Source organism: Cebidichthys violaceus, unplaced genomic scaffold (assembly GCF_023349555.1).
Source record: "Cebidichthys violaceus isolate CVI_PGR_0920_01 unplaced genomic scaffold, fCebVio1.0.p SCAF_5, whole genome shotgun sequence".
Taxonomy (NCBI): Eukaryota; Metazoa; Chordata; class Actinopteri; order Perciformes; family Stichaeidae; genus Cebidichthys; species Cebidichthys violaceus.
Window position 1 is genome coordinate 17269210 of NW_027176705.1, and position 12500 is coordinate 17281709.

Consider the following 12500-nt stretch of genomic DNA (forward strand, 5'->3'; position numbering starts at 1 on the left):
TTATAATATTAAATGCACAAGACGTCAAAGTTTCAGACTTTACGTTCAATAAGTCTCAAATTACCTCCATTACCTCATTCTATGTTTATCTTCTTTTATTGTAAAGCACCCTGGGCTGTATTTCTTGTATGAAAGGTGCTAAATAAATATAGTTTATTATCATTATTATGAATACGGTTGATGGTGGAACACTCGTCTGTGAGAGTGACTACCCTCGTCTTATAATCCTACACTTCCTCTTAACTGAAACACTTGAACTATAAACCCGTCTTCTCATCGTGGTGTGATGATACCGCTGCAGCCCGTTTGCTCTCGGCCTCCCCGTCGCTCCTCATTTGCATATGCCCGTCGTTATGTTTTTTCCTCTTTCTTAAATAGCTGCCGTTTCAAAGAGCCTGATTCTAACGTAGTGTGCAGCTGGTCCTGTCCTCTGTGGCAGCCAGACGCAGACAAGCGAGAAGACACGCAGCACGAGCCGAAAGACTGCAAGAGGTGGAATTTCCATCTTATGATGCTTTAACTCACTTTTTGAAATCAACACTACATTTTCCATCGCTGCAGGGAACCGAAGTGAACGGGGCGTACGACAACTTGTTCACACACTTAAAACAGGAAAGAGGGCATAATGTGGCAAAGATGTAGAAGAAACATAACCAAAGCTCAAATTGTTATTGTGATTACTGCAGCAAATCGACATATTATGTGCTTAAAAGTGGCATCATGGATTACCAATTTCAACAAATGATGCTACAGAAATCGCCCAAAATATTCAAAACACTGTTTGAGCGAGTATGTCTTTAAACAAATACATGAGACACTGAAGACACACGGACACGGTTAGTTTGGGTTTCCTCCTCCACTACCCCCGTGGTACTTACGGCATAAGACTGAGCTTCCCTCCTGACTTGACTCCTTCCCTTTTCTGGACATAGTTGGCCGGGATGGTGCCCTCTCTGCCCACTGTGTTCCTCGCTCTGTACCAGTTGGGATCCTGCAACACAACACAGCCTTAGTACTGGTGCTGATAGCTGAGGTAAGCTGGAGGTCCTCCTCCTAAACTAATTTCCCCCTGGGGATGAATACAGTTTGTATCTCTTCCTCTGTCTGTCTCCTGTGGGCGAGGAGCATTAAAGTCCCTCGTGTCCCTCTCTAAACACAGGCGGCAGCAGAGGTGAAGCAGCACTCACTACTCCTGCAGCTGGAGAATGGATACTTAAATCCACTTATTGGCATCAGTTGTTGTAGACATGATGTTCACTGGGATCTCGGGTTCTTTGCCGATGTACCGCATCATACAGCTCTTGTTTTCGTGCTCGTCGATTACAGGACATTTGGCTGCTCTGACTGTTAGCAGCATGACAGAGTTGATCTATTAATGGTATTAGGATATGTGCACTAACTATAAACTATTAATTTAATGTGAAAATAAAAACCAAAAAATAAGAACAGCAATCTTAACGAGTCATTAATATAAAAGACACTGGAGGCCAAATAAGACATTACGCATTGATCGCAAGTTATTCAGTGTTCTTGTTTGCTGAAACGAATCAGTTATATGAAACTGCTGCGTTGGCCGTTTCAAGCTAGGAGCAGCAGCAGCTGTCCTTTTACCCAGCAGCCCATAATACAAGCTGCTAGAAGAGACATGACAGAGAATGTGGGACATGAGGAACGGAAGAGACATCTTTAGCTGTGCTGGTATTGGGGGGGGGGGGGGGGGTATGGTATGGGAGGTGTCATGACCTTAATTCATTTAGATTAATAGGTTGAGAATGGTGCTGCTTTTTTGACAGTTCTGCAGATTTAAGATGACATGATTGTAATCCTTTCTCTCCAGTATTCAGAACATGATCATTAACTGGGGAAACAGAAACTGAGCCCTATCATCCTGTATACTTAACTGTACCACCTCATGAAGAAGTACAAATATATATATATATATATATACACACACACACACACACACACACACACACACACACACACACACACACACACACACACACACACACACACACACACACACACACACACACACACACACCCTGGTGGCTCCGATGATGGTCAGTAAATCCCCTTTACAGAAAGGCAGGTCCTGTTCGTTGGCAGTCTGGAAGTTGTACTTGGCTACACACTCTGTGCCAGTCGACCATGGTGCCTACATCACATAAGACAGAGAAGAACCAACATTTTGAGATTTTTTTCCCCACACATAGCACCATCATTTATAATTAATTGCAAGAAGAAAAGAAAGAAAAGACATTTAACATAGCTAGAGGAATGTTATAGTGGTAATATGTACCACTATAAACTTCAGCCTGCATTTTCAAAACACACGTGACAGTATCTTAAAATGAAATTGAGTGCATGCACAGATCCCCGGCAATAATCCACCTCTGTGCATATGCATGCTAACACCACCCACTTCACGGATTAGAGAGATGAATATAACCCGGGGTGGTGGAGTGAATCTTGACAAAAGGTTGAGGAGACTGCACTGCCCTGCAGAGAGCAGGAGCTACAGAGGCACTGCAGTTGAGATGAAGAAGGGGAAAAAGGTTTTCAGGCTGCACAGCAAACTGTGAAACCAATAGACTGGTTGGAATACCTTCAATGTCTGTGTGTTCAGGCTGATTATTTTTACATTGCACAAGGAAACCTGCACAACAGCAGGCGGCAACCTCCGGGTCTGTTAAGTGAAGCCACTGTGGAAGTGCCTTCAACCTGCATTCTCTCTAGTGTCCAGCAGGGGGCGACTCCTCTGGTTGTATAGAAGTCTAGTCTAAAATGACTCTACTTCTCTCTAGTGTCCAGCAGGGGGCGACTCCTCTGGTTGTATAGAAGTCTAGTCTAAAATGACTCTACTTCTCTCTAGTGTCCACCAGGGGGCGACTCCTCTGGTTGTATAGAAGTCTAGTCTAAAATGACTCTACTTCTCTCTAGTGTCCACCAGGGGGCGACTCCTCTGGTTGTATAGAAGTCTAGTCTAAAATGACTCTACTTCTCTCTAGTGTCCACCAGGGGGCGACTCCTCTGGTTGTATAGAAGTCTAGTCTAAAATGACTCTACTTCTCTCTTGATTTATTCCCTCAGTAAACATTGTAAACATGAGTTTATGGTCTCAATCTCTAGTTTACAGTCTTCTTCAACACAGCATGATGTTCATTTAGTACATTATGGTCCATTTAGAGAATAAAGACCATAAAGCAGGGGATGATTTAGGGGCGGGGCTATCACACAACAGAGCAGAGATCTAAAAAAACCTCAAAACCCCTGTGTGGGTTTGCAGTATCTTACTTGTAAAGACTAAAATAATCAGTGCCGTCTGTGAGGGACGTCTCCTGTTCTCTGGCTCATCTTAAACAAAGTCATTATATCACATTTGCTTTTCTGAATATGTCTCGACAAGGCCAGCTGCGCTCATCGTCAGTCACTCTGAATAATGTAATCGTGGCAGCGGCATGCTTAAAATACGAATGGAAATGACAGCTGGGATGAGGATGCTTTGTGCGTTCAGTCTGCGGCCGTTACGTCGGCACGGCGAGCGTGATCACAAACGCGCCGCGCTAGAGAGGACGAGACGAAACGAGAGAGCCGGAGTACAAAGCAGCAGGTGCGAGTCCTCGTACGAGCCGCTCTACTCCTCACAACGCACGGTACCGCTGAGCGCCCTCGGTCAGTACCGCGTGATGAGTGTGGACCACTGGCGACGGCTGCGACTCCACGGTTATGTCGAGACAGAATCACCCTTGAATTCTCAGCTGTTATTAACTTCCAACAAAAGGACTTTATGAAAACTGTTTTCCTGGACAGATTGTGTTGCTGGGGATATTTCCTTGAGGATCTTTAGTCATTTGAAGATGTAGCCTAGTACACAAAGAAGAAAACCACAGGCGGCATCTCACCTGAAGCTGCATCACATATTCTGTATCAAACATAGGCTTACCCTTCACTTCACTTTATTTGTAAATGTCAGTTTGGTTTATTACTCAAGGATTGTTTTCCACCAGATTGTGAAAGACGCACAACACCTACTGAATCCTTGACGGTCTGGTTTACAGGTGGGTAAGATTAGCAACAGGTCACAGAGCTGCTGCTCAAAACAGTCCGGGTCCAATAAATCCTGTGAGCTCTTGATCTAGTTCTAGAAACACGCTGCCATTCTTTGAGTCACACTGAACCCATAATGCATCAATGGTTTTCCGTCGGGGTCTCAAGGCACAACTAGGCCGAAATATTCTGATATGATTATTGATTGTGGCATCACACCATCAATTATTATTAGTTGAAATTAGCATTTACTACCAAAAACATGAAATCTTCAGAAGTCTAGTAGTAAAAATGAATCCAGCTTTGTCCTTTTTGAAATTCTTTTTGAAAAATGTTTCCTCGACTGTAGTGGAGCGCTGTTGTGCGTCAGATTAAAAAACGGCCGGGATCAATAAGGACATCTGAAGGCAGGAAGCAGGAGGGAAAGTGATCGGAAGCCAGCGCTTGTGAAGCATTAGTGAAACCACAGCGACGGTCATGATGTAATGTGAGACCGCTAAACACTGAGCTCAGCAGCCATGTGCTACAGGTCCGGCTTTCTGCCAGCGCCTCACGCTCACGTTGGTGCGAGTGCAGATTCCTTCCACATACGGCTGAAACAACAAGTTCACAGTTTGATAATTGATTGAATGAAGCAAAACTCAATAACTTTGGATTTTGAAACGCTGGTTTGACAAAACAAGTCATTTAAAGAAGTCACATTGAAAGTTCTTATTTTTTACGTCATTTTATAGACTTAATCATTTATCGTAAAAAAAAAATCAGCGGATTAATTGGTGATGGTTAATTACCATTAGTCGTAGCTACGTCCGTGGTTTACCCTTTACCGTCTCACTTCCGTGTCAACAGGGACGGTTAGCGACTGCTAGTGTAGAGAGGGTGTGCCTACCTGTAAACCTGAACACTGGGTAGGTGATTGTGGGGGGGGGGGGGAGATGTACTTACGTGCATCCCAGACATGATGAAGGGAACTGGGCAGCAGGTGTCCTCGGGCCGGTAGCGGTCAGTGTTCAGCTGGTACCATCAGAGCTGAAACAAAAAAATACATAAAGTAAAGCATTAGAAATGCAACCAACACCCGCTGGAGTCCACAGGACACATGTAAGACGTCCTCTGACTTGTGGCCATTGTTCTAGAATCATAAGACCTCCTATGACAATGGTCCACATTTGAATATGTTGACAAGTGTATAAGTCAAGACAGCAACAGCCTGCTTCCCACTCAACTGCATATGAATATCATACACGTTTTTATGATTGTAGTTCAATAAGAATGAATGTACGGATCACAAAATGAATACATTTTATCTGTAACACAGATATGGATATATAATACCCAAAGTGTGTATTTGTACATCTCTTAGCCGCCACACGGACCTTAAAAAAGGTGGTAAATCAGCTGTTTAGAGGTGTAACATTAACTGAATGTGCCCCCCCCCCCCACAGCAGAATGCTTCCATTCAAAGCTTCTCACATCAGACCAGCCGAGAGAACAGGAAGTTGAAAAACGGGGAGGGAGGCGAGAGAGAGGGGGAGGAAGTGGCTGACGCATATGTTCCAGTGCTTTGTAGAGGTGGGAGGAGCCTTCAGTTGTCCAGAGTGACTGAGGCTACTCTGGACTACTTGAGTTTAATTCATAACGCAATGATCCCGGCTAAAAATGTGTTCTTTAACATTCTCTTCGATTCCCCCTGCACTCCTGAGGTGGACGCAATAAATAAGTGCTCACTTTGATTAAGTCCTTTTCATGGAAAGTAACATTCTGTCCACTGAGCGAGCCCGTTGCTCTCCCACATGCCAAGCAGCTGTGTCATTTTAGAGCCCTCAGAATGATGCGCCTCCTTCAGACGGCCTGGCTAGCACGCTCCCCGAGAGCATCCATGGCCGAGCTTCACAGCGCCGCCGTGTCCCGCGCTCAAACAGGAAACGGCCTAATTGCAGACCGCTGCAGATCTGTACGTGGACACTGAGCCAAAAATACCCAAGGCCGAGCTGCACCCAGAGGGAACCCGCTTCTTTTCCCTCTGCCGAACTTTAACGCTGTTAGAGCAGCACTGCTGGAACCGAGCGGTACCAGCCAGCAGCCACTGAGAGAGTGAGTGTGAGACAGACAGACAGACAGACAGACAGACAGACAGACAGACAGAGTCTTATCTCTCTCCAGCATGCCATTCCAGAGCTTCGGCCTCTCACTGCTCAGTAAAGGCTGCGAGTGAAAAGAGTTCTGCTTTAACTCAATTGTCTTCGGTGGACCGTAGAGCGCCGTGCACACTTTCTCACGGAGAAGAAGAATACGGTTGCAGCGCCTGTGCTGATAATGAATGCATTGTGATGCCCTCCATGTTTTGGCGCTGAGAAAGAAGGCGTGGATGCTCCCCTGCCAGGTGTCGAGCTACTGCATTGTGTAATGTGTTAAGAGCAACAACGGCACCGTGCCAAAACAAAGAAAAGAAAGAGAGGTGCTACGTGCATTTGGGAGAGTTGCTACAGTTACCAGTGAGAAGATAAAACACAAAAGCAGGAAGTCTTATCAGACACCAAGACACCGCACAACAGTGTACATCTCTTTAAACAGGGCTTCACGTCTCTGGAGCGTTACTACCACAGCAGTGACTCTGTCTGTCTGCCTGCCGTGTAAACAGTAGAATTAGCAATGGTGCAAGCTACTTCACCTGTGTGTGTGTGTGTGTGTGTGTGTGTGTGTGTGCGTGTTAGTTTTGCATCGATTGAATACAGTGTTTCCCGTTGATGTTGCCCTGCAGAGCAATGCATTTTTTTGTTGCCAAAACTAATAACGCTGTCATTTGTTGACTAAACTAAATGAATAAAGTTTGCATAGTTATTCTAAGCCCAACCATAAAAGTGGTTTTGTTGCATAAACTTAACTTTATGTACATATTTAAAACCCTAACCCTGATGTTTTTCTTAAACCCAACATTAGGATGAGTTGCCTAAACCTAAGGGTTAGTACTTATTGTTAGCCAAAACATGAAGTTTGTCCTAAACCTAACTAATTGCTTTTGTTGCCCAAACTTAACTTTACTTACTTCTTTGAAACCCTACGCTGATGTTTCTCTTAAACCCAACTAAGTGGCCCAACTTTGTTGCCTAAACCTAAGGTTCGGTACTTACTTGAAACCCCTCCATGATGTTTCTCCTGGCTTCGATTGAATACAGAGCACTTCTGGCTAATGTTGCCCTGCAGGGCGTTGCGTTTCATTTGTTGCTGAAATGAATCCGGAGGCCTGACTTTCTTTCGCTGCGGCGCTAGAGTTGGTCAGGACTAGCCGAGCGCTCGACACTAACCCTAACCGGGTGCGTCGCTTCCTCCTCCTCTCCTCCTGATCTTCTGTCACTGTGCAACAGGAGCTGCTGCTGGCAGCGCCATGGCAACACACGGTGCCGTAACAGCAGCCGTGTCTTCTGCCGGATGACGGTAATATAATAATATTATTACCGTTTGTGTGCCGCGCGCCATTCTCATCAGAACTGGTGTCGTGTTCTACTTAGAGGATGCGTGCGGCTCTTTGTGCTCCACGTCTGCTGCTGCACTGGAGCCGCTTTGATGAATAGATGAAAGTGATGAGAGCGACTTCGGGGTCTTGTTGCTCATCTACTAATCATCTCGTTACACCGCATTAATATTTCACTGCATTGTGCCTCGGAGATAATTCCCTGCATATTCATTATACTTTTGAGAATAAAGCAATGTTTTGTTTTCCGTTCTACGCCAGCATCCAGACTCCCGGAGCTACGCGGCGCTCTGTTCCACGCTAAAGAAAGAGCCATCCTGTGGCGGGTCTGCGTCTTTGCTCTGAGCCACCCGGGCCTCGCTGTGGACTCCTCAAAAGGTGGTAGAAAACAAACCAGCGCCGTCTCTTCAGCTCGCTGAGGCAGCAGTGAAGGAAGGGGTCCTGCTACACTCGCATATCGGGGGTGAAACCAAAGTACAGAGAAGAAGAATGGAGAATAAAACGGTAACTTTGACAATTACAAATGTGTTTCCTTTGAAAGGTCTGCTGGAGTTTGTGTAGTTCATTCAGGTCTCTGCTAGTCCTCTTGTTCCATCACAACAGCTCATTATGCAATGTGCTTCTCTTCGCTACCTGTAGATGTTCTTTGTTTGGACCACGCTGACACTAGATGAGACCTCATTCTGTGATAGTACACACAACAGAGTACTAGCACACGATTCATAACTGTGAGCACTTCCACGAAACCAAGTCTGTCTAATAAAAGCTTAAACCACCCACTGACAATTTCACAAATCAGCCTCCCAGTTCCATGGCGACGGAGAAGACCCGTCTCTTTATAGTTATGAGCATTCCATCTCCATAATCCTGCTATAGAAGCAGGCTACCATTTAAAATGTACACTCTAATCCAGCTCCTGTTAGCTGTTTGTGCTGGAAACCTACCATGTGAATGTTGAGCTGATGGTTGCTCTGTCAGCTTTCCCTGCATAAATAGACGTTTTGACGGAAATCACCACGGAGGGTCTGGTGTTTGACTGAGACTGTTGCCAGAGTCCAAAACCATGGTGTCAAAAGCCTCGGGTTATGTCAACAGGAAGTGTGGTCCAAGCAGGACCGGGGCCATCCGCAGATCACGGTCCCGCTAACGCAGCGTCTACCGGACCTTATAAAAGTCTACTGTTGAATCAGGATGTCATTCAATGTGCCGGGGGAAATTCAAATTACTGAGCCCGCCGTTAAACAACAGCTCCCATCACACCGAACAAAAGACGGCATTATATCAAATCGAGCAGTAAACAACATTCCCATCAAATTCCGAGTCTGGTTAGTCAAGTTAGGCCACACAAGAGCTCTGTATGCTGCAGAGAGAGCTCCGTACGCACACACACACCACGGCAACGTGACGAAGGAAGCGCTCGATCTGACCAAAGCCTCGTCATGTCAGGGCTGAAAAACCTAAGTTTACGCACTTATTCTAAGCCATGATGTTTTTCTTACACCTAACTAAATGGTTTTGTTGCCTAACCCTAAAGTTTGCGTACTTATTTGAAACCTCACCATGATGCTTGTCCTAAACCTAACTGAGTGTCTTTGTTACGGCTTGAAAGTCTTGCTGAGCTACACACTTAAAAATCAATAGATTAAATTCCGTGACTGTGGTTAGACTGGGCTGATGTCAACCTGTGTAAAAGGTTTATCAGTATTGTATAACCACATTTACTGACTGCATATCTCTAACCATGTCATAATCCCATCAATGTCTCCTCTCTTAAAAAGGCTGCATCTCAGGTATAGTGCAGCTATGGCCACCGGACCGACAGAGTTTATATGGCAGAGTGTACCGTGAGCAAAAGAAACGGGGGAATATTATGGAAATGTGACCTACTGGGTATGCAAATACACAGCATAAGCTCACCGAAAAAGCGCTCACGGTGCTGGAAGCTCTGCAGAGCAGACAGCATGGAACTGTCAACAAGACATGACTGGTGGCGGCGTCACATTCCCCCGGATGTGAAGGACTTGACAGCTGGCCTGTTTCAACAGCAAATGATGAACACATGTGAGGCGAACAAATACGATACCCCTGGTTGGGAAATATGCAAATACAGACAAAAGTGAGGTAATAGATTTTAGTGCCAGTCACCAACTAGTCTTTACCCGTCAGTTTCACATTTTAATATGTATACAGACGCACCGCTTCCTCTTAATTACAGGATAAACCCTTCATCTATGTGACCAATCCGCTGTTCAAACCGTAAGCCCTGGTTTCCAGTCACCATGTTGAGTCATGAGTGACAAGTACAGCCCGACCAAAGGAAACGCAGCAGGTCAAACCAACAGTGAGTGAAAGTCTAACGATAAGTGGAACACACAGAAACCAGACAACAAGGACGCCTCCGTTACAGCACAGCGTAGTGCACGGCCGACGGGTGGCAGCTGAATAGGAGAAGTGGAAAAAAACCCAAATATGACTTCATTTGACCCATTTGTTTATCATCACAGGTATAAAAAAAACAAAAAAAAATAAAGAAAATGACATAAGGAAACTCGAGTCAGCAAACTGTGTCGCACAAAGTGATGTGAAGGTCTTTACTCTTGTTTTGGGGCTGATGACGCTTCGCTCATCTCATTTAGACTCATGCATGTTCCGCCCGTTGCCGCTGATGCTCCACATCTCGACATTGTTAAGTATTCCACTCAAACCTCTTCTTAGCGAAGAGGTACAATGTGGCGTCTGTATTCGGTACCTGATCAGTGCAGGGGTGAAGCAAAAACCCCCGTACAGTTTCTCCACCGGGTCCAAACGAGGCCGAGCAGCGTTCTTCTACAAGAACATCAGAAGAAGGTTGGATATGGAAGAGATGTCCACAACGACGCCCCGATGGGAGGCGATCTGGGTACATGTCGCTGGAGGGAGAAGCTCCACTCTGATTGTACTGTTGTATCACAGAGTGGGCAGAGTCTTGCAGTGGGTCCAAAAGACTGCAGAGTCTTCTCTCTCTAGCGAATTGCATCATGACAAAAGTGTCCCATCAACGTTTAAGTAAATATAAGAACAGATCAGACTTAAAACACCTGATGGGGACATCTTTAACCACAGCTGTTTAAAGACAAAGAGTGACAGAGTCATCTTGATGGGAGACCTCTTCCTCAGCGCCTCTCAATGCAGGCTCCATATGCACGCTCGCTTTAGACCTGGTCACATCTAGGTCTGTGGCTTGTTAGTTGTTCAGCTCTCTTTCAGACAACCCTTATATATCATATACATACAGACTGGAGTAAAAGAGCCGAAGACGCCTGAAGCTGCTGAAGCTGCTGAAGACTGGGATGTTGCCGTTTAGTGGGGTCGGCAGTAAAAGCAACATTTTGACGTTAGTCTGTCAATAGATTTATGTTTATTTTGAGAATATATTACATCTAAAATGTCTTAAGCAAAAGATAAGGGTGGTTATTTTGTAGTGCCGCCCAACACAATATACAGGTTAAACTTAATTCTATATTAAGTAGATACGCTGATATAGAAATGTGTCACTCAAGCTGTTCCCTTATCATTTGCGGGTACATTAGACCATTGAAGGCTAAATTGCGTATCGCTAAGCAGCTCGGCTTTAAGGCAGTATTTTCTAATCTATATGGTAGTAATGATTAAGTACCTTGATCCTAGTATTTCACGCGGTGCATTAGCCAAAGAATTCTGACGATGAGCAGTTAAGAGCAGATATGCAACTTCAAAATATGTTCCTTTCCTTGCTGGAGAGAAATTAAAACATAAACCACGTCACTCAAACATTTCAAACCGGCGAAGAGGAGAAACATACTAAATATAAAGTGTAGAAGGCTCAGGTACTTGAGAGCGGATCGATTCTAGCGGGTAGTTGAGTACAGACAGGTGCATGGAAGAGACTCTGAACACTCAAGTGGAGCAGACAGACAGGACAGAGCTGGTGGTAAATAATGAAAGGAGACGATCGCGGAGCAAAAATAAGTCGAGAGAGCCTGGCTCACTCGATCATTCCGACCGTGTGCACGCCTCCGCCATCTGCCACATGAAGCATATCTGGTCATCTTCACCTTCTTTCAGTATTTGTATTATTGCTGTGGCGTTTTCACTGAGCCACAGAAACTCCGTTTCCTGCTCTCCTCTTTGGCTCAGCCACCGAAGGAAAGACCAACGCAGGGCTGAGGTTGCTGTGGTCTTTGGACCGTTTATTCAACTTAAAAAAAAATTAAAAATAAATGCTGCCCAACACAACCACAGGCTTCTAGCATCAACCAGCAGCTGCACTGGAGGGATTAGAGATAAGTGCCTTGCTCAAGGGTATCTCGCTGTTAATCGTTCTGGGAGGAGAGGGAAAGCGAGATTAAAGATCACCAGATGGCTCGGAGGTTTGAACTAACAACCTCCAGTGCACACATAACACTGGATCGCTTTACTACATAGTAATAACACAATGAATGTGTTAACATGTACCATGAATGCAACCAGGGATACCAACAGAAGAACACAGAGGTGAACACAGAGGTGGCCTGCTGCAATTATGAACTGAGCAAGAGAAAAAGAATCGCACCCCCCCCCCCCCCCCCCCATCTGTATCTTACTAAATGAAAAATAGAGCAGCGTGACGGGGAGACCTCTCCCGGCGCAGGCAGACAGGTGGGCAAGACTGGCGGCACTTCTGACTGCCTCTCTGACGTAACGAGTGACGGGCTCGGGCTCACCGCGGGTGACACATTACAAAAGCAGGGAGGCAGGAAGTGGGAGAAAGAAAGGAAGAGAGAAACTCCCCTCCCCTCTTGAGCCTCCGGGAGGCCGCTGGACTGGAGAAAGCGGAGGGGAGGGAGGGGAGGGAGGGGAGGGAGGGGAGGAAGGGGAGGAAGGGGAGGAAGGGGAGCGGCGGCGGCTTATTGTTTGAGCTCCCTGCGCTGCGGTTCCAGTGTCAGCACACACTCGACCAGGCCCGGCTATTTATATCCTC

General features: G+C 45.7%; 1 protein-coding gene across 1 annotated transcript in view; it reads right to left on the reverse strand.

Annotated features, from left to right (window-relative positions):
- LOC137887391 (tyrosine-protein kinase CSK) overlaps positions 1 to 12500 on the reverse strand; it is a 36492-nt gene that overhangs the window by 11603 nt on the left and 12389 nt on the right. The window contains exons 2-4 of the mRNA XM_068730342.1: positions 4996 to 5079; positions 2045 to 2158; positions 879 to 991 (exon numbers count right to left, since the gene is read on the reverse strand). Coding sequence (XP_068586443.1) covers positions 879 to 991; positions 2045 to 2158; positions 4996 to 5010 — 242 coding nt within the window. The 5' untranslated portion in view covers positions 5011 to 5079. The remainder of the gene's footprint in view (positions 1 to 878; positions 992 to 2044; positions 2159 to 4995; positions 5080 to 12500) is intronic.